The sequence below is a fragment of the Orcinus orca genome, chromosome 9 (assembly GCF_937001465.1).
Source record: "Orcinus orca chromosome 9, mOrcOrc1.1, whole genome shotgun sequence".
NCBI lineage: Eukaryota > Metazoa > Chordata > Mammalia > Artiodactyla > Delphinidae > Orcinus > Orcinus orca.
Window position 1 is genome coordinate 78,934,705 of NC_064567.1, and position 23,553 is coordinate 78,958,257.

Below are 23,553 nucleotides of genomic sequence, written 5' to 3' on the forward strand. Positions count from 1 at the left end.
CATGTTCTGTGAGATAAATGCCTGTGAAGATGGTAGATGTGTTGTCTTCTAGAATGATATGCAGGTTCACTAACGGGCTAAAGAAGGGAAACTGTGGTCAGTTCTACTGGAAGGTAAGTCGAGGTTAGTTCGTGGATGATGTGGATTGCCCTTAGTTTATTTTCTATATCAGAGACAGTGTGAATAATGACACTGACAAGGTTTCCCTCTTTCCTCTTGTGCTAGAAAGTTCTGAACCAAAACCGTGGCCCTTCTTAAGCAGGTGTATTAATGAATGTAGTATCTCCTTTTAGCCCTGTTACTGGCCCAAAGTAATATCAGCCCTATTGCCCTTTCTGCTTGCCACACCTTAATTTATGCTACTTTGTCATATCCTATGACACTTGAAATCTGTTCTGGAAAATATATGGTGTAAATGCATTTGTATTTATTTCTGTAGCACTGCATGGATGATGGCTTAGAAGAAATAGATAATACATGTGGAAGACCAGTTAGATGATTCCAAAAATATAACTGTTAAGTGAAAAGAACAAGAATGGTGCTGGCAAATTTAAGACTATAAAACAGGGAGAAGAAGTGAAAACAATAGCAGGTATAAGTTTGATAATAAATTTAGAGTAGAGAACAGAAGTCCTGCAGGAGATGGGGGCAATGTAAGGTAAAAACACATTTTATATCTAGGTGCTGCTCTTGACATTAACCAAAGTGGAACGGTAAGAGCAGAAACAGTTTTTAAGGAAAAGTTGACAAGTTCTTTGCTAGGCATGACGAATTAAAGTTGCAGTGAGATATCTAAGTAGAAAATTTTTGCCAAAATTTTGAAGTGCAGAATTGGATATAGGAAGAAAAGAAAGTTTTATATAATTTGGTGATATTCAAGCATTATAAGTGAATAAATCCCCAAAGAAAAAAACTTTAAAAATAAAGAAAATTAAGAATATTAAAATAATGGAAGCAATACTAGGAGATGACTTTATTTATAGGAGTAGAAAGAAATAAAAGTGCCCCCGCAAAATTTAAGGAGTGTCTGTATTTAGGGATTTAGGAAAAGAGAGTCCTAAAGGAAATTATGAAGATTTGATTATTAACAATTCAGGCTCAGAGACAAAAAAGCCACAAACCAGAGAAGCAGTAAAAATTGGGGGCAAGATCTGAATATTTCATTGTGTCAATGGCTAAAGACAACCAAAGGAGGATGAGTACCAATTTGCTGATTTGGTGGTTTCTGTTGTTTCTCATTAAGAACACTACCAATGGTGAAAGTTTCCAAAATCTATAGACAGCAAAGAGTTGAGAAGCAAGTGGTAACTGGGGCAGGGAGTATATGTACTCTCACAAGAAGTGCTATGGCTTAATGGGTGCAAGAAACCACAATAGATTCCATGGAGTGTCAGTGGAAGTTTTCTGGTTTTCTTTTTCTTTCTCAGGATAAAAAGACTTAAAATATTGAAAATTCAACAAAAGATTGCCTTCTTCCCTTCATTTTACAGCTCCCCAGTTGCTAGATTGCTTCCTGCTTTTCATCACTTTTCTCAGGGCTCCATTCTATCCTCTTTTATCTTTTTATTCTATACCCTCCTAATCACCCCATTGACTTTACTTTTAAATAGCTTCAACTATAGGCCTCTTTTCTAAGCTTTTTTTTTAATTTTTGCATTTTATTTACTTTTTTTTATACAGCAGGTCCTTATTAGTCAATTATCAATTTTATACACATCAGTATATACATGTCAGTATACACATGTCAATCCCAATTTCCCAATTCATCCCTCCACCCCCCCACCCCCACACCGCTATCCCCCCTTGGTGTCCATACGTTTGTCCATACATCTGTGTCTCAGTTTCTACCCTGCAAACCGGTTTATCTGTACCGTTTTTCTAGGTTCCACATATATGCGTTAATAAACGATATTTGTTTTTCTCTTTCTGACTTACTTTGTATGACAGTCTCTAGATCCATCCATGTCTCAACAAATGACCCAATTTTGTTCCTTTTTATGGCTGAGTAATATTCCATTGGGTATATATACCACATCTTCTTTATCCATTTGTCTGTCGATGGGCATTTAGGTTGCTTTCATGACCTGGCTATTGTAAATAGTGCTGCAATGAATGTTGGGGTACATGTGTCTTTTTGAATTATGGTTTTCTCTGGGTATGTGCCCAGTAGTGGGATTGCTGGGTCATATGGTAATTCTATTTTTACTTTTTTAAGAAACCTCCATACTGTCCTCCATAGTGGCTGTACCAATTTACATTCCCACCAATAGTGCAAGAGGGTTCCCTTTTCTCCACACCCTCTCCAGCATTCATTGTTTGTAGATTTTCTGATGGCACCCATTCTAACTGGTGTGAGGTGATACCTCATTATAGTTTTGATTTGCATTTCTCTAAAAATTAGTGATGTTGAGAGCTTTTCATGTGCTTCTTGGCCATCTGTATGTCTTCTTTGGAGAAATGTCTATTTAGATCTTCTGCCCATTTTTGGATTGGGTTGTTTGTTTTTTTTAATATTGAGCTGCATGAGCTCTTTATATATTTTGGAGATTAATCCTTTGTCCTCTGATTCCTTTGCAATCCCATTCTGAGGGTTGTCTTTTCTCCCATTCTGAGGATTGTCTTTTCATCTTGTTTATGGTTTCCTTTGCTGTACAAAAGCTTTTAAGTTTCATTAGGGCCCATTTGTTTATTTTTGTTTTTATTTCCATTACTCTAGGAGGTGGGTCAAAAAAGATCTTGCTGTGATTTATGTCAAAGAGTGTTCTTCCTATGTTTTCCTCTAAGAGTTTTATAGTGTCCTGCCTTACACTTAGGTCTCTAATCCATCTTCAGTTTACTTTTGTGTATGGTGTTAGGGAGTGTTCTTATTTCATTCTTTTACATGTAGCTGTCCAGTTTTCCCAGCACCACTTATTGAAGAGACTCTCTTTTCTCCATTGTGTATCCTTGCCTCCTTCTTCATACATTAGTTGACCATGGGTGCGTAGGTTTAGCTCTGGGCTTTCTATCTTGTTCCATGGACTTATGTTTCTGTTTTTGTGCCAATACCACATTGTCTTGATTACTGTAGCTTTCTAGTACAGTCTGAAGTCAGGGAGCCTGATTCCTCCAGCTCTGTTTTTCTTTCTCAAGATTGCTTTGGCTATTTGGGGTCTTTTGTGTCTCCATACAAATTTTAAGATTTTTTTGTTCCACTTCCGTAAAAAATGCCATTGGTAATTTGATAGGGATTGCATTGAATCGTAGATTGCTTTGGGTAGTATAGTCATTTTCACAATATTGATTCTTCCAATCCAAGAACATGGTATATCTCTCCATCTGTTGGTATCATCCTTAATTTCTTTCATCAGTGTCTTATAGTTTTCTGCATACAGATCTTTTGTCTCCTTAGGTAGGTTTATTCCTAGGTATTTTCTTCTTTTTGTTGCAGTGGTAAATGGGAGTGTTTCCTTAATTTCTCTTTCAGATTGTTCATCATTAGTATATAGGAATGCAAGAGATTTCTGTGCATTAATTTTGTATCCTGAAACTTTACCAAATTCATTGATTAGCTCTGTTAGTTTTCTGGTGGCATCTTTAGGATTCTCTATGTGTAGTATCATGTCATCTGCAAAGAGTGACAGTTTTACTTCTTCTTTTCCAATTTGCATTCCTCTTATTTCTTGTTCGTCTCTGATTGCCATGGCTACCACTCCCAAAACTATGTTGAATAATAGTGATGAGAGTGGATATCCTTGTGTTCCTGGTCTTAGAGGAAATGATTTCAGTTTTCCACCATTGAGAATGATGTTTGCTGGGGTTTTGTCGTATATAGCCTTTATTATGTTGAGGTAGGTTCCCTCTATGCCCACTTTCTGGAGAGTTTTTATCATAAATGGGTGTTGAATTTTGTCAAAAGCTTTTTCTGCATCTATTGAGATGATCATATGCTTTTTATTCTTCCATTTGTTAATATGGTGTATCACATTGATTGATTTACGTATATTGAAGAATCCTTGCATCCCTGGGATAAATCCCACTTGATCATGGTGTAGAATCCTTTTAATGTGTTGTTGGATTCTGTTTGCTAGTATTTTGTTGAGGATTTTTGCATCTATATTCATCAGTGATATTGGTCTGTAATTTTCTTTTTTTGTAGTATCTTTGTCTGGTTTTGGTATCAGGGTGATAGTGGCCTCATAGAATGAGTTTGGGAGTGTTCCTTCCTCTGCAATTTTTTGGAAGAGTTTGAGAAGGATGGGTGTTAGCTCTTCTCTAAATGTTTGATAGAATTCACCTGTGAAGCCATCTGGTCCTGGAATTTGTTTGTTGGAAGATTTTTTTTTTTTTTGGAAGATTTTTAATCACAGTTTCCATTGCATTACTTGTGATTGATCTGTTCATATTTTCTACTTCTTCCTGTTTCAGTCTTGGAAGGTTATACCTTTCTAAGAACTTGTCCATTTCTTCCAGGTTGTCCATTTTATTGGCATAGATTTGACTGTAGTAGCCTCTTAGGATGCTTTCTTTTTCTGCCGTGTCTGTTGTAACTTCTCCTTTTTCATTTCTAATTTTATTGATTTGAGTCCTCTCCCTCTTTTTCTTTATGAGTCTGACTAATGGTTTATCAATTTTGTTTATCTTCTCAGAGACCAGCTTTTAGTTTTATTGATCTTTGCTATTGTTTTCTTTGTTTCTATTTCATTTATTTCTGCTCTGATCTTTATGATTTTTTTCCTTCCGCTAACTTTGGGTTTTGTTTGTTTTTCTTCCTCTAGTTCCTTTAGGTGTTAGATTAGATTGTTTATTTGAGATTTTTCTTGTTTCTTGAGGTAGGCTTGTATAGCTATAAACTTCCCTCTTGAACTGCTTTTGCTGCCTCCCATAGGTTTTGGATCATCGTGTTTTCACTGTCATTTGTCTCCAGATATCTTTTGATTTCCTCTTTGATGTCTTCAGCGGTCTCTTGGTTATTTAGTAACGTATTGTTTAGCCTCCATGTGTTTGTGTTTTTTACATTTTTTTCCCCTGTAATTTATTTCTAATCTCATAGCGTTGTGTTCAGAAAAGATGCTTGATATTATTTCAATTTTCTTAAATTTACTGTGGCTTGATTTGTGACCCAACATATGAACTATCCTGGAGAATATTCTGTGTGCGCTTGAGAAGAAAGTGTAATCTGCTGTTTTTGGATGGAACGTCCTTTAAGTATCAATTAAATCTACCTGGTCCATTGTGTCATTTAAAGCTTGCGTTTCCTTATTTTTTTTCATTTTGGATGATCTGTCCATTGGTGTTAAGTGAGGTGTTAAAGTTCCCCACTATTACTGTGTTACTGTCTTATTTCCTCTTTTATAGCTCTTAGCAATTGCCTTATGTATTGAGGTGCTCCTATGTTGGGTGCCTAAATATTTACAATTGTTATATCTTCTTCTTGGATTGATCCCTTGATCATTATGTAGCGTCCTTCCTTGTCTTTTGTAACATTCTTTATTTTAAAGTCTGTATTATCTGATATGAGAATTGCTATTCCAGCTTTCTTTTGATTTCCATTTGCATGGAATATCTTTTTCCATCCCCTCACTTTCAGTCTGAATGTGTCCCTAGATCTGAAGTGGGTCTCTTGTAGACAGCATATAGGTGAGTCTTGTTTTTGTATCCATTCAGCATGCCCGTGTCTTTTGGTTGGAGCATTTAATCCATTCACATTTAAGGTAATTATCGATATGTATGTTCCTATTACCATTTTCTTAATTGTTTTCGGTTTGTTTTAGTGCGTCTTTTTTTTTTTTTTTTTTGCGGTACTCGGGCCTCTAACTGTTGTGACCTCTCCTGTTGCGGAGCACAGGCTCTGGACGCACAGGCTCAGCAGCCATGGCTCACGGGCCCACCCGCTGCACGGCATGTGGGATCTTCCCGGACCAGGGCACGAACCCACGTCCCCTGCATCGGCAGGCGGACTCTCAACCACTGCGCCACCAGGGAAGCCCTGTGCGTCTTTTTCTTCTCTTCTGTTTCCCACTTAGAGAAGTTCCTTTAGCATTTGTTGTAGAGCTGGTTTGGTGGTGCTGAATTCTCTTCACTTTTGCTTGTCTGTAAAGCTTTTGATTGCTCTGTGGAATCTGAATGAGATCCTTGCCGGGGAGAGTAATCTTGATTACTCTAGGTTCTTCCCTTTCATCACTTTAAGTATATCATGCCACTCCTTTCTGGATTGTAGAGTTTCTGCTGAGAAATGAGCGGTTAACCTTATGGGAGTTCCCTTGTATGTTATTTGTATGTTATTTGTTATTTGTTTTTCCCTTGCTGCTTTCAATAATTTTTCTTAGTCTTTAATTTTTGCCAATTTGATTACTATGTGTCTCGGTGTGTTTCTCCTTGGGTTTATCCTGTATTGGACTTTCTGCGCTTCCTGGACTTGGGTGGCTATATCCTTTCCCATGTTAGGCAAGTTTTCGGCTATAATCTCTTCATATATTTTCTCGGGTCCTTTCTCTCTCTCTTTTCCTTCTGAGAGGCCTATAATGCAAATGTTGTTGCATTTAATGTTGTCCCAGAGGTCTCTTAGGCTGTCTTCATTTCTTTTCATTCTTTTTCTTTATTCTGTTCCACAGCAGTGAATTCCACCATTCTGTCTGCCAGGTCACGTACCCATTCTTCTGCCTCAGTTATTCTGCTATTGATTCCTTCTAGTGTATTTTTCATTTCAGTTATTGTATCGTTCATCTCTGTTTGTTTGTCCTTTAATTTTTCTAGGTCTTTGTTAAACATTTCTTGCATCTTCTCAATCTTTGCCTCCATTCCTTTTCCGAGGTCCTGGATCATCTTCACTATCATTATTCTGAATTCTGTTTTCTGGAAGGTTCCCTATCTCCACTTCATTTAGTTGTTTTTCTGGGGTTTTGTCTTGTTCCTTCATCTGGTACATAGCCCTCTGCCTTTTCATCTTGTCTATCTTTCTGTGAATGTGGTGTTTGTTCCACAGGCTGCAGGATTGTAGTCTCCTTGCTTCTGCTGTCTGCCCTCTGGTTCATGAGACTTAGATAACCTCATGAGGCTTATGCAAGTTTCTGGATGGGAGGGACTGGTGGTGGGTAGAGCTGACTGTTGCTCTGGTGGGCAGAGCTCAGTAAAACTTTAATCCACTTGACTGCTGATGGATGGGGCTGGGTTCCCTCCCTGTTGGTTGTTTGGCCTGAGGTGACCCAACACTGGAGCCTACCCAGGCTCTTTGCTGGGGCTAGTGGTGGACTCTGGGAGGGCTCACGCCAAGGAGTTTCTTCCCAGAACTTGTGCTGCAAGTGTCCTTGTCCCCACGGTGAGCCACAGCCCCCCTCCCCCCGTCCCTCTGCAGGAGACCCTCCAACACTAGCAGGTAGGTCTGGTTCAGTCTCCTATGGGGTCACTGCTCCTTCCCCTGGGTCCCAATGCACACGCTACTTTGTGTGTGCCCTCCAAGAGTGGAGTCTCTGTTTTCCCCAGTCCTGTCGAAGTCCTGCAATCAAATCCCACTAGACTTCAAAGTCTGATTCTCTAGGAATTCCTCCTCCCCTTGCCGGATCCCCAGGTTGGGAAGCCTGACGTGGGACTCAGAACCTTCACTCCTGTGGGTGGACTTCTGTGGTAAGTGTTCTCCAGTCTATGGGTCACCCACCCACCAGTTTGGCATTTGATTTTACTGTGATTGCACCCCTCACAAGGGCTTCTCTTTTGTCTTTGGATGTGGGGTATCTTTTTTGGTGAGTTCCAGTGTCTTCCTATCGATGATTGTCCAGCAATTAGTTGTGATTCTGGTGTTCTTGCAAGAGGGAGTGAGAGCACGTCCTTCTACTCTGCCATCTTGGTTCCTGCTTCTCTAAGGTCTTGTATTTCCTGGTCTAAGGGATAACTTCACAAGCATCTGCCTCTAAAGATGCACTAAACTGAGCTAGTCTTCCTTCCACGTCTCGTATCTAGTCTTCCTCAAGTGTTACTTCATGCTAAATGATTCCTGTCCCACCAGTTGTTTAAAGCGGTCTTTCCTTCAATTTTACCATGATTTTTCTTACTACTTCTCACATTCAGCATCTTATCAGTGAACATAATCCATTGGTTCTACTTTCCCATAATCTCTGCGTATGTCTCCTCTATCATACAAGTCCACGTCACCATCATTTCTCACCAGTCTTCTAAGTAATCTTCCTGCCTTCATTCTTGCCTCAGTATATATTTTTTTCCTACAGCAGCCAGTGATCTTCTTAGAATAGAAACCTGGTAATGTCATTACTAGGTTTAAAATACTTCATTGGTTTCCCTTTTAGCCGTTAGGACAATAAACTCCTGAACAATAAACTTCCTTCTTATGCTGGCCTCTGCTTAACTTTCTGTCATCCTCTCTGACCAGCTCTCTCTCCTGTTGCACAACATTCTCTGTTGTTTCTGTGACCTTGCACCTGTGTTTCTTCTACCTGGGAAACTCTTATTCTTCAGGTCTTGAATTACATGTCATATCTTCTGAGAAAAACTTTCCCTAATTCCTTCAAAGCAAGATCAGTTGTCCCTTCTATTTCTCACTGCATTCGTTCCAAACTCATTTTTGTTATGTGCAATTTGATAATTGCTCTGTTTAACTGTTGGTATTCCCTCACAGATAGTAAGCACCATGTAGGCAGAAAACATTTCATCACAATATCCCCTAATCTTCCACAATTCAGGGCATAGAGTAAGTGATTAGGAGATATTTGATAAATGAAAATATAAATGTAAGTGATTACATGAAGAATAGAGATTGCTCAGTGGAGCAACATTCTGTAGACTATTAGATTGAGAGCAATTAGAGAGAGGCCTTATGTATATTATGGAAGGTAAATAATTCTTCCACAGAAAGGAAGAAAAGAACAATTGTGGGGGGTGTGAAGGAAGCAAAAGGAGGGCGTTCTTACTGAATGGCCTTGGTCTCAGCCATATAACAAATTAGAAAGTCCATCTTTGGTGGGTAGATTGAGAGATGGCACATTAGTTGTTCTGAAGACAATGAGAATGATTTTAAACAGTAGCTGATAATAAGTCTAAGGTGAGCCACTAAAAGTAAATAAAACAATTACTTAGCAACACTAGAATTCTTGTTTAGGATAAATAACTTGAATTTAGAGCAAATCCATTTACTACGATTATATGGTTTTCTTCATCCTGGCTTAGGTATGGGGGCAAAGGAAAAAAAAGTTCTGGGATTTCAAAGGCAGGTAAGTGGAGGTTTAGGAAGCCAAGAGGTTCTAGGATGATAGGGAAGACAATTAGAATGACTGGTTAGAATGTTCATGTGATAAAGAGGGGAATTCACCAGAGGGGAGGGGAATAGACTGAGAGAATAAGAGGGGCAAGGAAGGGAGAGGCAAACTTTGGATCATAAGTAGAAAATGAACAGTGAGTAGAGATTTTGGCCAAAAAGAAAAAAAAGATTTTCTAAATTTGAAATATTAGAAGAATGGCTTCTTTTAAATTTTTGGAAGAGATCAACTAAAGACCTAATTTATTTTGAAATAAGAGTGAATGTTTTTTCAAGTATAAGATATAACCTAAATTTCTTGAAGACAATTAACATTGTTTTTCTTAGATAATCTCTTTTACTATTTTGATCTATTTGGCTTTTGTTTTCTATGCCTAATGGTATTTTTTGTCTGTAATCTGAAGCTATGTCAAACTGTTAATTCACCTACCAAATCCTCTGTGCCTGTAATATCAGATACTAAAGGAGAGACTAGACTTGAAGACCCTTTAAACAATTAATGTACGTGATAACTTGTTTGAATTATTTCCTACTAGAGTCCACATTTGTAAGATGATAATTATCTTCACATATTTTAGAGATGGAAGCATGATGCTTGATAACTCCTTTTTTCATGCCCAAATACTAACTTCAGAGAATATCTATAAGTATAAAATACTGTTTGCTTTGTTCTCATTTGTATGTTTCTAACATCACTTTTGCTAGATTGTAGCTTTCTGAAAACAAGGGATATATATTATTCATTTTGTTTTATACTTAGTGCCTTGCATGTATTTGTGATCAAATAAAAGGTAGTTGGATTTAATTACTTGAAATCCTTTAAGTTATTCAAGTGTTTATATGAACAACTTCCTTAATATGGGAAGTAGTATTAAACCGACTTCTCCATTTTTTCATCATTAAAGCAGAAGAAAGTATGATTTTTCACTTTAATTCTGCAGCTGTATTATAATGAGATCTTATAATGAGAACTTAACATGTGATTGAGGCTTCCTTTTAGTATCATCATCATAACAACATAGTACATTTGTTAATATTTTACAAAGTTGTTTCACATGTACTATTTAAGTTTAAAATACTTATTTGTATGTGAACTGTTTATGACACAAGGTGAATTGAACTTTTAACATGAAATAAACCCAATTTGAATATTAGGCAACTGAGATCTGAGAGGTAAGAGTCTTGCTTAAATGTCACAAAAGTCGTAAGTGATTGAACTGAGTTCTATCACGTGTAGGTCTGTGTTATACATCTGCATGCACATGCATGCACACATACATGCACACATACATGCACATGCTGAATTTCTGAAGCTAGAAATCTGACTTCATCAGTGGGGTGGTAATTATTGGGTTTGTAACATAATTCGTACTATTGTCACATTAATCCACTCACCATTCTTCAGGAGACAAAAACATGTATACAAATATGTTTATGAATATGATTACGTAGAAATTTATGAAGAAAAACCACCTTTGCAACATTTATTAAAGTTGAAGTAATGTATTATTAAAAATTCTAGTCCTGATTCCAAATTTTGAGGTTTTATTCTCCTTCCCTTATTCCACTGGCATACTGAACTTTAAATATGAATAGGTAATATTTCATATGTTTCACATTACTTACAGGGTCTGTATAATTTGCCTGAAAAAGATAGTGGAGTGTAGCCCTGTGAAATATACTAAGTACATGGTCCCAGAGCAAATGCTAAAGGAAAGTTACAAGTGTAGTACACATGACAACATGATTATTCACAGGTGAAAAGGTTAGGACTAAATAAGATGGATAAAGCTGGTTTCAATATTCTGATCCCTTTCCTGGTATCTTAAGTATGGTGCTGACCTAGGTGTGTATATTTCATAGTTAACTTGATAACATAATACACCATGGGAGCAAAAGTAGGTTATTGTGAGAACTTAAATACCTGCAACAATCCTAAGTGCTTTCAATGAAACAAACTCAGCTTCTTAGTATGTTACATTGTTAAAGCCGTGAAGCAATTATATTTTGTTAAATAGTTTATATGAGCCCACAGCCATATCAAGCCAGGTACTTACGGAAGTATGTTTTGAAGTGGGACTCTAGACATCACAGATACACCTTCTGCATAATCTAGGCAGTCTTGTTTTTTCCTTTTCTCTTTCCTTGTCTTCTTGCACAGATATTCATTGAATGCCCTCAGTATTTTAAGCTCTAGGATCATAGCATCAAACAAAACACGCCAAGTTCTTGTTCTCCTCGAACTGATATTCATTGGGATGGAGAGGGAGACAGACAATAAGCAAATGAAGATTAAAGAGAGAAGAAAGCAACAGGGAGATGTAGCATAGCAGGTGTTTCATAATGTTAGGAAGAAAAGTAATGCATGTGAGTAGGAGTAAGGCTTTCAGCACTTTAAATTAGGGTAGTCAACAAAGATGTCTTTAATAACGTAATATTTTGAACAAAGACCTGAGTAAAAATAAGAATCCTGTCTTTAGAATATATGAGGGCAGAGAGTTACACAGTGAGGAAAAATCTGAGGCGGTGCTGAGAGTGCTTGACCTGTTTGAGAACCAGGAAGGGGTTTGGTATGTCTGGCTAAGAGTAAGTTAGGGAAGGGAAGGGTAGGAAGAAGAAAAGTCATGTGGGGTAGCAGGGACCAGATGGTAAATGACTTCTGGTCACTGGAAGGAGTTTGCATTTTATTGTGTGTGATTTGAAAAGATATAGGAGGGTTTAGATATGTCTGAAGTGACATATCGGGTACACACTGGTGTGTGGAGACTCAGAGAACTCAAGGGTAACTCCACGGTTTGGGGCTTGAGTACCTCGTAAATGACAATGCCATTTAATGAGATGGGGTACAACTTGAGAAAATTTCTTTTGTTTTATATGAATCTCATCTCTCCCCTCACACCTAGTTTTTGCTCGAAAGTGGAATAGACCAATTGGTAGTTTGATTTAAATTATTTTATGCTTGAAAGAAAGAATAACAATAGTGATGACAATAAGTAATATTTGATAGCCCTTACACTTTGCAAAATGTTTTAATATCCAGTGATGCATCTGCACTATATGGTCACACGGAGGATTTCTGCACCTACTCCTAAAATAATGTTTGAGACATAAGGTGATTTGTAACATACTTTAAAATACGTAAAGAACAGTTCACATCTACTGAAAAAGAGTGAACTAAAGAGAGATTAGGTCTTGAAATATGTCACATAGGGGTTAAGAGAAAATTGAAAATGGACTGTAATGAATGGTCTTATTTACCCAACTGTGAATTAATATATATGCTATAATTTGTCTCTCAGATCCAAGGTTCATTAGTGCCCACCTCATCCCAGAAAGTGACAACCCTGAAGATGACAAAGTGTATTTTTTCTTCCGTGAAAATGCGATAGATGGAGAACACACTGGAAAAGCCACTCATGCTAGAATAGGTCAGATATGCAAGGTGAGGTAAAAAAATGAGGAGGGTATCATTGTCCAATTGCAGTTTTTTCCTTTTCCACCTTTGTACAAATATAATGAAAAATATGGCTAAAAAGCTTGACTGATCACTATAAATATTTAAATACCAAAAAAAGATTGAAAACATATTATAGTTGCTTATGAATAACTTCATAGTCAAACATAGAGGTATAGGTTGTGAGGTGTTATTTCACAATTACATTAAATAATATTAGTTTGAAATTCTGGAGAAATAATTTTTTTTCATATTACCTGGGAAAATATAATTTTTGTATTCTCAGACCTAGCATAGGTTCCTACAATGTATAAGTTTTCAATGAATATTTTTTGTTGGAAATAACTCAAGTATGAATATAAAAGAGACAAGTGTTAAAGCTTGTTCTTATGACTTGATTATAGCATCCTATATACACATACGTGCACACACATAATTTTGAAGCTCTGAACTTTCATATACTGTGTGGCACAAATTCAGATGTGATATGTATTATAATGTTAGATATATAGAATAAAAAATTGGTCAGTAAATACTTAAGGACTAATTAGTATCAGTGTGAAAATATGATAACAATACTATTCTTACCCTCTATACTGTATAGTACAGTATATATGAAATATGAATGAAGCTAACTGTTATTATATATTAAAGCACCTTTCATCTCAAGAAAAATCACAAGGCCAAATCCAGTTACTGTCTTAAAATGAAATTATTTCTTTTAAAAAAAAAAAAATGAAATTTTAAAAATCCCTATCTTGGGGGCGGGGATATCCTCTTTCCTATCCCAATCATCTAATTATTTATCTTTAGTATATTAAATTACTGGAAAATTAAAATTTTTAATGCTCTGGAAACATGCAAATGATATATGCAATATATGAGAATCTTTTCTCCACAAAATATAAGGCATATTTAAAAGCAGTACTTACAAGGTTAAAAAAATCTTTATACTAAATAAAATCTTATAAACAAAATATAAATCAGTGTTATATTTTTGAAGAAAAAGTTATTTTCCTTTAAACATATGCACATAAATATTATTTTATAAGACTATAAGTTACTGGTGAATCCATACCATCATAATAGAATTTATTGCTACATCAGGTTACAGTTAAGTTTCATTTTCAGTGAGAAGATACTTTTTCAAAATTTTTGCTCTAGAATGAGTTTTCTTTATTAAGATTTAAGCAAATGTTTTTTCAACATGCTGTTTGTAAAGTCAGCATTGCGTCAACTGAGCTTATAAAAATATTTGATGCTAGCATGCTTTTGTTTGTGGTGTATTTTCAGTATGAGTTATAAGGTATGCAGTTATTCTTTCATTCAGTAAATACTCATTAAGTGCCTACTATGTGCCAATGTGCTTAATTTTGTGAACCAGCCTACTTAGGTAAGTAAAATCTTAAGGAAAACTTACATAAGAAAGGGAGACTAAAAGCAAACCAAAACAAACACAAGAGTAATATAGTTCATTGCCAAGTGGTAAGAGAATGGAAAAAGTACAGTGACTTTTTAATGCTAAGGCATATTTATTGTAAGTCATTCCTTGAACAAGGTTGGAGTGAACAGATTTCACCAAAAATATAATAAGAAAGCATAGTTACTTGTATCTAGTCATTTAAAATTCATTTCTCAATTTGAAAACTGAGGAATTGTGAGTTGTATCTGTCTCAAGATATGAGAAGATAAGATATTTGAAATTATCATTTGCATGCACAATTTCTAAAACCATTATTCTCTCCTTTCAGAATGACTTCGGGGGCCACAGAAGTCTGGTGAATAAATGGACAACATTCCTCAAAGCTCGTCTCATTTGTTCAGTGCCAGGTCCAAATGGCATTGACACTCATTTTGATGAATTGCGTAAGTAGATGATGATGTCATATAGAGAATATTCAAACCTTGCCATTACCTTCAAAAATGCAACTTTCTCCAATTTTGTTTTAAAACAGAGGATGTATTCCTAATGAATTCTAAAGATCCTAAAAATCCAATTGTATATGGAGTGTTTACAACTTCCAGGTAAATAACACTTTGCTCTCTTATTATCATAGAAAATTCATGTCCTTTAGATGCTTTCCAAGTGTCCATAATTTGTGAAAATATTTTTGAAAGAACAACGTCGGCTAAACCTTTGAGCTCTTGTGCATTCTTGGGTGCCTGAAATAAGTCATGACCTAAATCATTTTTTACATAAATTTTAGCAAAGAATTCACTACTATAAATTTAATGATGAAAAATGTATGCCATGCCCTATGTATAGCTTTGACTTTAAAAATTTGAGTGAAATGTAAAATATTATAAACATAGAACTCTGAGTTTTGTTAAAAGTTTGTAGTGATATAAACTAAGGGTGAAAAATCTTTTTCCCTCCCCTCTCCTTTCTCTTCTTTGTCCCTACCCCCTCTTTCTCTCTCACTCTCTCTCCTTCTTCCCCCTCTCCCCGCCACCTCCTTTCATCATTCCCCATGTGCCTCAAGGCTCTTGCTGTCAATCAAGCAGTAATTATTTCCTGACTATTATATTCAGCATAAAGTTTACATTACCTGGAATTGCTAAAAGAAACATATATTTAAATGCATATAAAGAGGGATATGCATTTGGATATGTATAAATGTTTAATAAAAGAAAAATAATTTAAAATCAAAAGTCAGGAAGAGTGCTACAAGGGACTGTGATAGCATAAAGAAAGATTAACTACAATGTCCAAACACTGATTTTTTCTGTAAATATTAAAGCCATTACAAATTGATTGGACATTTTTACTTAATTTTTAAAATAACGTAAAAATTAGGCAAACTATATTAGTAAAACCAGATGCAATTTCCCATGCCTAAATATTTCTCCCCTTTAGTATAAAAACAGAATGACCGCTAAAGAATGTGGGAGGCTTGGGCTTCCCTGGTGGCGCAGTGGTTGAGAGTCCGCCTGCCGATGCAGGGGACACGGGTTCGTGCCCCAGTCCGGGAAGATCCCACATGCCGTGGAGCGGCTGGGCCCATGAGCCATGGCTGCTGAGCCTGCATGTCCGGAGCCTGTGCTCCACAACGGGAGAGGCCACGACAATGAGAGGCCTGTGTACCGCAAAAAAAAAAAAAATGTGGGAGGCTCAAATTAAACAAATATTAATTCATTTCTTCTGCTTCCTCATTGCTTAGTACAGTAGTTTTCAGTCTTAAGCTTGCATCAGAATCGCCCAGAGAGCCTGTTAAAATACAGATGCTAGGCCCCGCCCTCACAGTCTCTGATTCAGTAGGAAGGGGTAGGGCCTAAGAACGCATTTTTAACAAATTCCCAGGTGACGCCCATACTGTTGGTCTAGGAACCACACTTTGAGAATCACTGGCTTAGTGGGTAAAATAATTTCACCTGTCTGCTTCAGCGAGATTGACGTCATATATGAGTTAGTCTTAGCAGCTGTAAATCCTAAAAAGATCTTTCCATGATGATGGATTCCATCAATAGATAAGCAAAGTGTATAACAATGAAAAAGGGACACATAAACATTACAAACTACTATGATGTATCAAATATGTATTAATTTGCTACTTATTCCATTATGAAAATATTGTTGTTAAATTCTATAAGTATTTACTGAAATTTACTGTGTGTCAAGTACCATGCGATATGTAATTTATGTTACAGAAAAGAAGCCAAGTATGGTTCCTTCCCTCATGAAGCTTGCACTCTACCAGACATTGTCTAGATGCAGCAGTTTTCAATAATAAACTCTTATTACACAAGTTTTTCATTTGGTCTAATTTTTATGTAATTTTCTATGGGTAGAGATTGATTAAAAGGTATGCATTCCATATTTTTAATGTGCACAACTGTTTTATATCTTTATAAATAAATCCCTCAAGCTGTATTTATATAAACAAAATAAAATGGGAAATTGTGGCAGCTCATGGTAAACTTAGAATTTGCTTCAATTACCTGATGTTTTTTGTCCAACAAAATGATGGGGATAATTGCTATAGTACTCCACTTTTGCTAGGGTGTAATAGCTACTAACTTAAAATGATTTTCTGTGTTGGAAAGAGATGATTTTAAATGCCTTCACAAATCGAGCTCTGTTACTTGATCAAATACTTTTGTTGGTTTGGGAGTTAAAAATTATAACACATTGACTATTCATCTTCTGCACCAGTTTCAGTTTATAAAATGTGTTCTTAAACATTCTTTCTTGTTTAAACATTTCCTGGTTTCAGCAATGATGCTTAAGTCTTAACATAATACCAAAGTTTATATTTTTATTTTATCTGATATCAGAATTAATCATTACCTTTTAGATTTTGTATATATGTTTTCCCTATCAATGTTTACATATGATATGAATGTATATATTTATAGCATATATTGTCTATTTATGAAATGAATATGTATATGTTCTATGAGTGCTAAAGGTGTTTTCATCCATGCCTTCGAATTTTGAGCAATCATAATTTTGCTTTCTTGTGTATTATTAAAATACATATAAATATGTGACTTAAAAAATCCCAAACACTATTTGAGAATTTATGTTCAAGTATTGATAATTGCTATCTGAAATTTAAAAACTCAGTATAAATAGCTCTGTCCTTGTGTAAAGATGAAAGTCTGTTTTTGTTCTGTCTGTCTTTTTTAGTAACATCTTCAAGGGGTCAGCCGTGTGCATGTATAGCATGAGTGATGTGAGAAGGGTGTTCCTGGGTCCATATGCTCACAGGGATGGTCCCAACTACCAGTGGGTGCCTTATCAAGGAAGAGTCCCCTACCCACGACCAGGAACTGTAAGTGGCCTAGGTGTTTAAGATAGGAAATGAATAAATTTATGCTGAAGGTTAAAAAAAAAAGCAGTTACATACATATTAAATATAGATAATGTAAAAGAAAAATTCCAAGACTATAAATGAAAGAAAGGCAAGGATTTTTCTTTGATAACCATGAAATTCCACATTTAAAGACATGTTCTTCACAGGCATCAGTGCTTAAGTTCAACGCTTACCAGTAGTTAATACCAATAATTTATGAGAAATAGAAACTGAGCAGGTAGCCTTATTTATCTTCTTTTCTGAAAGAGATATAGTAAAAATGGCTTTCACGGAGAGTTGAAACAATTAGGATAGACTTGCTCTCTCTGATTGTGACAAAGGCTCAAGAATTGCACATTAAATAGGAGGAAACAAATTTAAATCAATATTATCTTCCTATGGAAGTGGGACACATCTCTCAAATAGGTAAAGAAGATATGCAAGGAAGAAACAAACAAAAACCTCATGGAAAGGGCCTAGGTGTTTTAATAGATGCTGTTTACTATCGCTGACCTCTCTCCTTCCAGCCTGTTGTGCACATTCAGGCTTATAAAAAGGTGGATAGAGCTCAAAATAAAATCAGCTTTGTCTGCAATTTAAAGTAGGGAGAAAAAAAGAAAAGAGTGATACAGTAGAAAGTGAGTGAATATGACGGCAGATGTTCTAGAATATGTGGATGGAACCATCCAGTGCAACATTTCCTAACCCTAAGAATTTTTTTTTTTAACATCTTTTTTGGAGTATAATTGCTTTACAATGGTGTGTTAGCATACGGCATTTGTTTTTCTCTTTCTGACTTACTTTACTCTGTGTGACAGACTCTACGTCTATCCACCTCACTACAAATAACTCAATTTCGTTTCTTTTTATAGCTGAGTAATATTCCATTGTATATATGTGCCACATCTTCTTTATCCATTCATCTGTCGATGGACACTTAGGTTGTTTCCATGTCCTGGCTATTGTAAATAGAGCTGCAATGAACATTGTGGTACATGACTCTTTTTGAATTATGGTTTTCTCAGGGTATATGCCCAGTACTGGGATTGCTGGGCCCTATGGTAGTTCTATTTGTAGTTTTATAAGGAACCTCCATACTGTTCTCCGTAGTGGCTGTATCAATTTACATTCCCACCAACAGTGCAAGAGGGTTCCCTTTTCTCCACACACTCTCCAGCATTTATTGTTTGTAGATTTTTTGATGATGGCCATTCTGACTGGTGTGAGGTGATACCTCATTGCAGTTTTGATTTGCATTTCTCTAATGATTAGTGATGTTGAGCATCCTTTCATGTGTTTGTTGGCAATCTGTATATCTTCGTTGGAGAAATGTCTATTTAGGTCTTCTGCCCATTTTTGGATTGGGTTTTTTTTTTTTTTTTTTGATATTGAGCTGCATGAGCTGCTTGTAAATTTTGGAGATTAATCCTTTGTCCGTTGCTTCATTTGCAAATATTTTCTCCCATTCTGAGGGTTGTCTTTTTGTGGTGTTTATGGTTTCCTTTGCTGTACAAAAGCTTTTAAGTTTCATTAGGTCCCATTTGTTTATTCTTGTTTTTATTTCCATTTCTCTAGAAGGTGATAACCCTAAGAATCTTTAAGGAAATAATTTCATATGATGAAAAAAACTTGTTCTTTAAGTTTAACCATTATTTTAATTTCATGTCAGTTTTATTGTTAAATTCAAGTAAATGATGTTTTTAGATGAGTTTATTAGGCATAGGATGTTTTTAGTCTTTATTTTCTGTAAAATTTTTTGCTAAACTTATTTATGAGCATTTCATAAAGATTACTTCTAGCTGATGGAGCTTGTAGTTAAAAACCTAAATAGGCTTTCAGAAGAAAAAATGAACAAGATAGACTATCCATTGATTATAAGAAGCCCGTTTTAACAGATTTATGCATACATACATATTTATATGTGTGTGTGTGTGTATATGTATATAAAATAGTATATACAGTAGCCCAATAATTGTTCCCATTTCACAGATGAAGACTCTGAGGCAAAGAGAGGAGCCAAGATTCATTCCAGGCAGTTTGATTCTAGAGCCTGAATTCTCACCCATTGTTCATAGAGAGTTGTTATGACATGGTCCATTAAGTCAGCAGTATGAACCAAGTGCTGGAGGCAGAAGACAGAAAGCACTGCCTAAACTAGGAATTAGGGAGGGGCTGCCAAGAGGAGGCAACACCTTGCTCCGTGAATAAAATTCCCTTAGATCAATCCATTAATCCCAAAAGGGGGCAGCTGAGAATATGTCGTTCCATCAACACTACTGGAGAAAAACATATTGAGGCCTTCAAGCAGTGTGTCAATAGAAGGGCATTTTCTTTATTTTTAAAGAAAAACCTACAGCTTAAGTAATACTAAATACAAAAATAAAAGTAAGGCAAGAAAGTGAGACAAATTGTAAGATAAAAATCTAAAATAAGTCTCTTTTGCAATCATTTCTAAATTTTTGCAAGTAGTTTTTAAATGGTGTAGAAAAGCAAAAAAAATTAATGTTACAAAATATGTTTTATTGTTTCTTCTACGAGTTTATACAGCTATTTGATATTTCACATTAAATAAATAATTTTTTTAATTTACTTAAATAAAAAGTAATTCCCTAAATCCCTTAACTGTTATATTAGTGTATTATTGTGTGTGTATCTGTATACTACATACATATATATTCATAAAGAGATACTCTTCCCGATTCAAAATAGCTTTATTTCATTTCTCATGAATTATTAATGATCTGTTTTAAGGTAATGGCAGAGACAATTGATTTCTCCTTCTAAGCCTCTTGTTAGATCAAGAACCACTCAACTACATTTCAGCTCTCAAACTCTTACATTAAATGGCAGAAATTAGTTAAGTGTAAGACAAAAAGCAAGAGACTGGAGTTACTGTACTCTGAATGCTTGCACCACATAATTAAATGCAGTGAAAAGAGACAGTAAAATCTGAATTTTTGTCTTACTGCCTTAAGTGGAGCATTTAAATCCAGAGGTGATATTATGACAGTGTACAGCACAGCATCCTGTCTGGCTCTCCCTATAGCCATCATCTGTTCTGCTTGGTCCATTCTGATTGGTCAGTTTCTGTGCCATGCAAGTTGTTAACACCTTGAATAACACATCTCCTTATCCCTAGAATTACTGTAATTATTAAAGAAATAATACTTTTGGTCCTTTTTATGGTACTTTTTCAGGGTTATGTTAAAAATAAGGCAATAAAGAATAGTTTATATTGTCTTTTAGTTTGAAGAGAGCATTTATATTTTAGCATAATACCATAGGGAAAAATGAAATGCATTCAAGAAAATTTTTGATTTTCTCTAATCTAATGATTAATAGCATTTAGTTATAACATATTCCACTCATTATTTCAAACACTTCATTTAAACATAAAGTATATGGTGTTGTCACTAATAGAGGCATCAGACTTCTCCTGTACACTGAATTCATTAGATGCATTTGCAATTTTTGGTAAGAAATGATGACATCCCATCGAGACTTAAAATATGTTTAGAAAATGTATATTATATATTACATCTACTAATTTAAGTAAAATTATTTTGTTTTTTAGTTTAACAGTTACTTTAAAAATTACAGATTTAGATTCCTAGCTCATTGAGGCCATATATTATATAAATTATAATCCTATTCATTATATTTTAATCAAAAGATAATATTTTCTTTATCTTAATAGTGTCCCAGTAAAACATTTGGTGGATTTGAGTCTACAAAAGACCTTCCTGATGATGTTATAACATTTGCCAGAAGTCATCCAGCCATGTACAATCCAGTGTTTCCTATTAATAACCGGCCGATAATGATCAAAACAGATGTAAATTACCAGTTTACACAAATTGTAGTAGATCGAGTGGATGCAGAAGATGGCCAGTATGATGTCATGTTTATTGGAACAGGTAAATGTTTTAACTTCAGCTCTAAATATTCTTCCAGAACATTGCATCTAACTAATTAAGTATACTAAGAACTGAAGGAAGACTTTATAGTCACTCTCAAGATATAGTTAACCTCTAATAAATGACTAAAAAACCTGAACATTCTCCCATTCCAATGTGTTATTTTTTTAGGCAAGTTGACATATATTTATTAAATTTCCTTTTCAGTCAAAAGTTGATAAATGTAATCAGGTAAAGCTATTGATTAGGTGAACAATCAATGTCTATAATTGAATCATAACTCTTTTCTGAACAGTGGCTTTTCAGGACAAAAATGTATTGCTCAAATCCCAAGACATTCAATAAAAGTTCTAGAATATATTGATGCAAAATTATCCGAACTTTAAAATTATCATAGAGTGCAAATCTTCCAGAAAATAAATTTTGGCAACAAAATTTGTTTAGTGTTTTTACCATACAATGAGAAGGAAAACAAAGCAAAATAAAACTTCATCAGAAGACCAACAGAGTGGACCTAAGGAATCGTCAGATACATTTTAGATCCATTTCTATAGACATTTAGTGACGTATTTTTTACCAATTCCATGATTAGAAACAAACATTGTATAGGTATATTTTCAGGATGAATTCCATTGCTATTATGACATATTATTTTATTTTTACCCTACTCTCTTTAATAATACTTTTTTAAAAGCACCAGTTACAAATCTGAAACTTGCTACTTAGGGTCAGATTCCAAGGTAATAAATTCCTAGTCTCCATTAACGTTGTTAACTGAAATAAATCAATAGGAAACAGAGTGAGTGCTCCACTGAAACCTGTATAATAACATTTATTTTCCCTTGGTGAGAACAGAGAAAGAAATTGCATTAAGTACAGGGGAATGGCAACTGCACAGTAAGTGCTTTAAAGACTTAAAGTTTTATAACAAAATTGTGAAATACGTTATCAAGTGTAAGTGTCAGGTTCTGAGCAATACATTACAGTCTGCTTTTATGCGTGAGAAAGTTTCTCTATCAAATAAAAGAATCCCAGGGAGACCTGGAGTTCATTAAAAGTCAATGAATTGCAAGTATCAACTTCTGGTTATAAATACCTTGAGAAATTATAAGATGATAGGATTTCTCTTCAATAAATATTAGTTTATCACTAATGTCAAATTATAATTAGATCTCTCTACAGAGTAGTTAAACTTGTTCAGTAATGTCACACTTACCTTTTTCTTCACCTCTGGCCTAAACATGTTGAGAAGTCCCCCACTCATTGTCAATGCAACAAAAGCTTGCTTCCGGCTATTTGACCAAAGAAACCTAATCATGAATTTTCAGTTCTTCTTGGACGCAAGCCGTCTTTAAAGGAACCAATTTCATGAGCACGTTGAATGTCTGATGATGTGGATGGCTATCGGTCAGCACAGAACAGGGTCATCTGTCAACAAAGTAAATTGATTACAGTAATTTTATCTTTTAAGTAAGTTACACATTGATCCTAGTTGAGTAATCTGATTCAATTTGTGTGAAATTGTTTGAAATACTACTCAGTAAAACTTGATCTGGAACACAGATAAAGTTATTTTGGGGTATTGGAGACTGATCAGAGGCACTGAGTATATTAACCTAATTTGCCTTTAATCTTTGGTGTTATGAGTAGTCTAAGGTCCTGTAAACAGAAGGATCTGCTTAAAAGAGGGATTTTTTTTTTTTTTTTGACTTTACAAGGGATACACTAGCAACCTTTCTTGGTCTCATATAGCACATCATATTGATCCCTTGAAAATGGTTATCTGTCGTATGAATACATTGAATTATTTTTCTGGTGTAACTTTACTGGTAAGATTTTCTTCTCGAATAATTAGACTGTTTAATTTGATTAAAATGAGCCAATTGAAGCTAAAAATATTTGATCAACTGATCAGAAATGGTATGTTGAAGAGTCAAATTTTTGAATTCAATAAATCTCTGTTCTTTATTCTATCAAGAATAGGAACCCATCTGTAAATACTGGAAAATAGTAGCTTTTTAACCCCACTTAGAGTAAAAGTGCCAGGTCTTATCATTAAAACAATTTACCTCTTTTAACAATGAATCAACAGTGCTTTAAATCTCTATAAAATGTATTTATTTTAACAGTTTTCATTATTTA

General features: G+C 35.2%; 1 protein-coding gene across 1 annotated transcript in view; it reads left to right on the forward strand.

The window, feature by feature from the left end:
• The window catches only part of SEMA3A (semaphorin 3A), a 232,946-nt gene that overhangs the window by 169,672 nt on the left and 39,721 nt on the right, over window positions 1-23,553 (forward strand). The window contains exons 7-11 of the mRNA XM_004263415.3: window positions 12,544-12,686; window positions 14,450-14,564; window positions 14,654-14,723; window positions 17,329-17,473; window positions 21,192-21,411. Of these exons, the coding sequence (XP_004263463.1) occupies window positions 12,544-12,686; window positions 14,450-14,564; window positions 14,654-14,723; window positions 17,329-17,473; window positions 21,192-21,411 (693 nt within the window). The remainder of the gene's footprint in view (window positions 1-12,543; window positions 12,687-14,449; window positions 14,565-14,653; window positions 14,724-17,328; window positions 17,474-21,191; window positions 21,412-23,553) is intronic.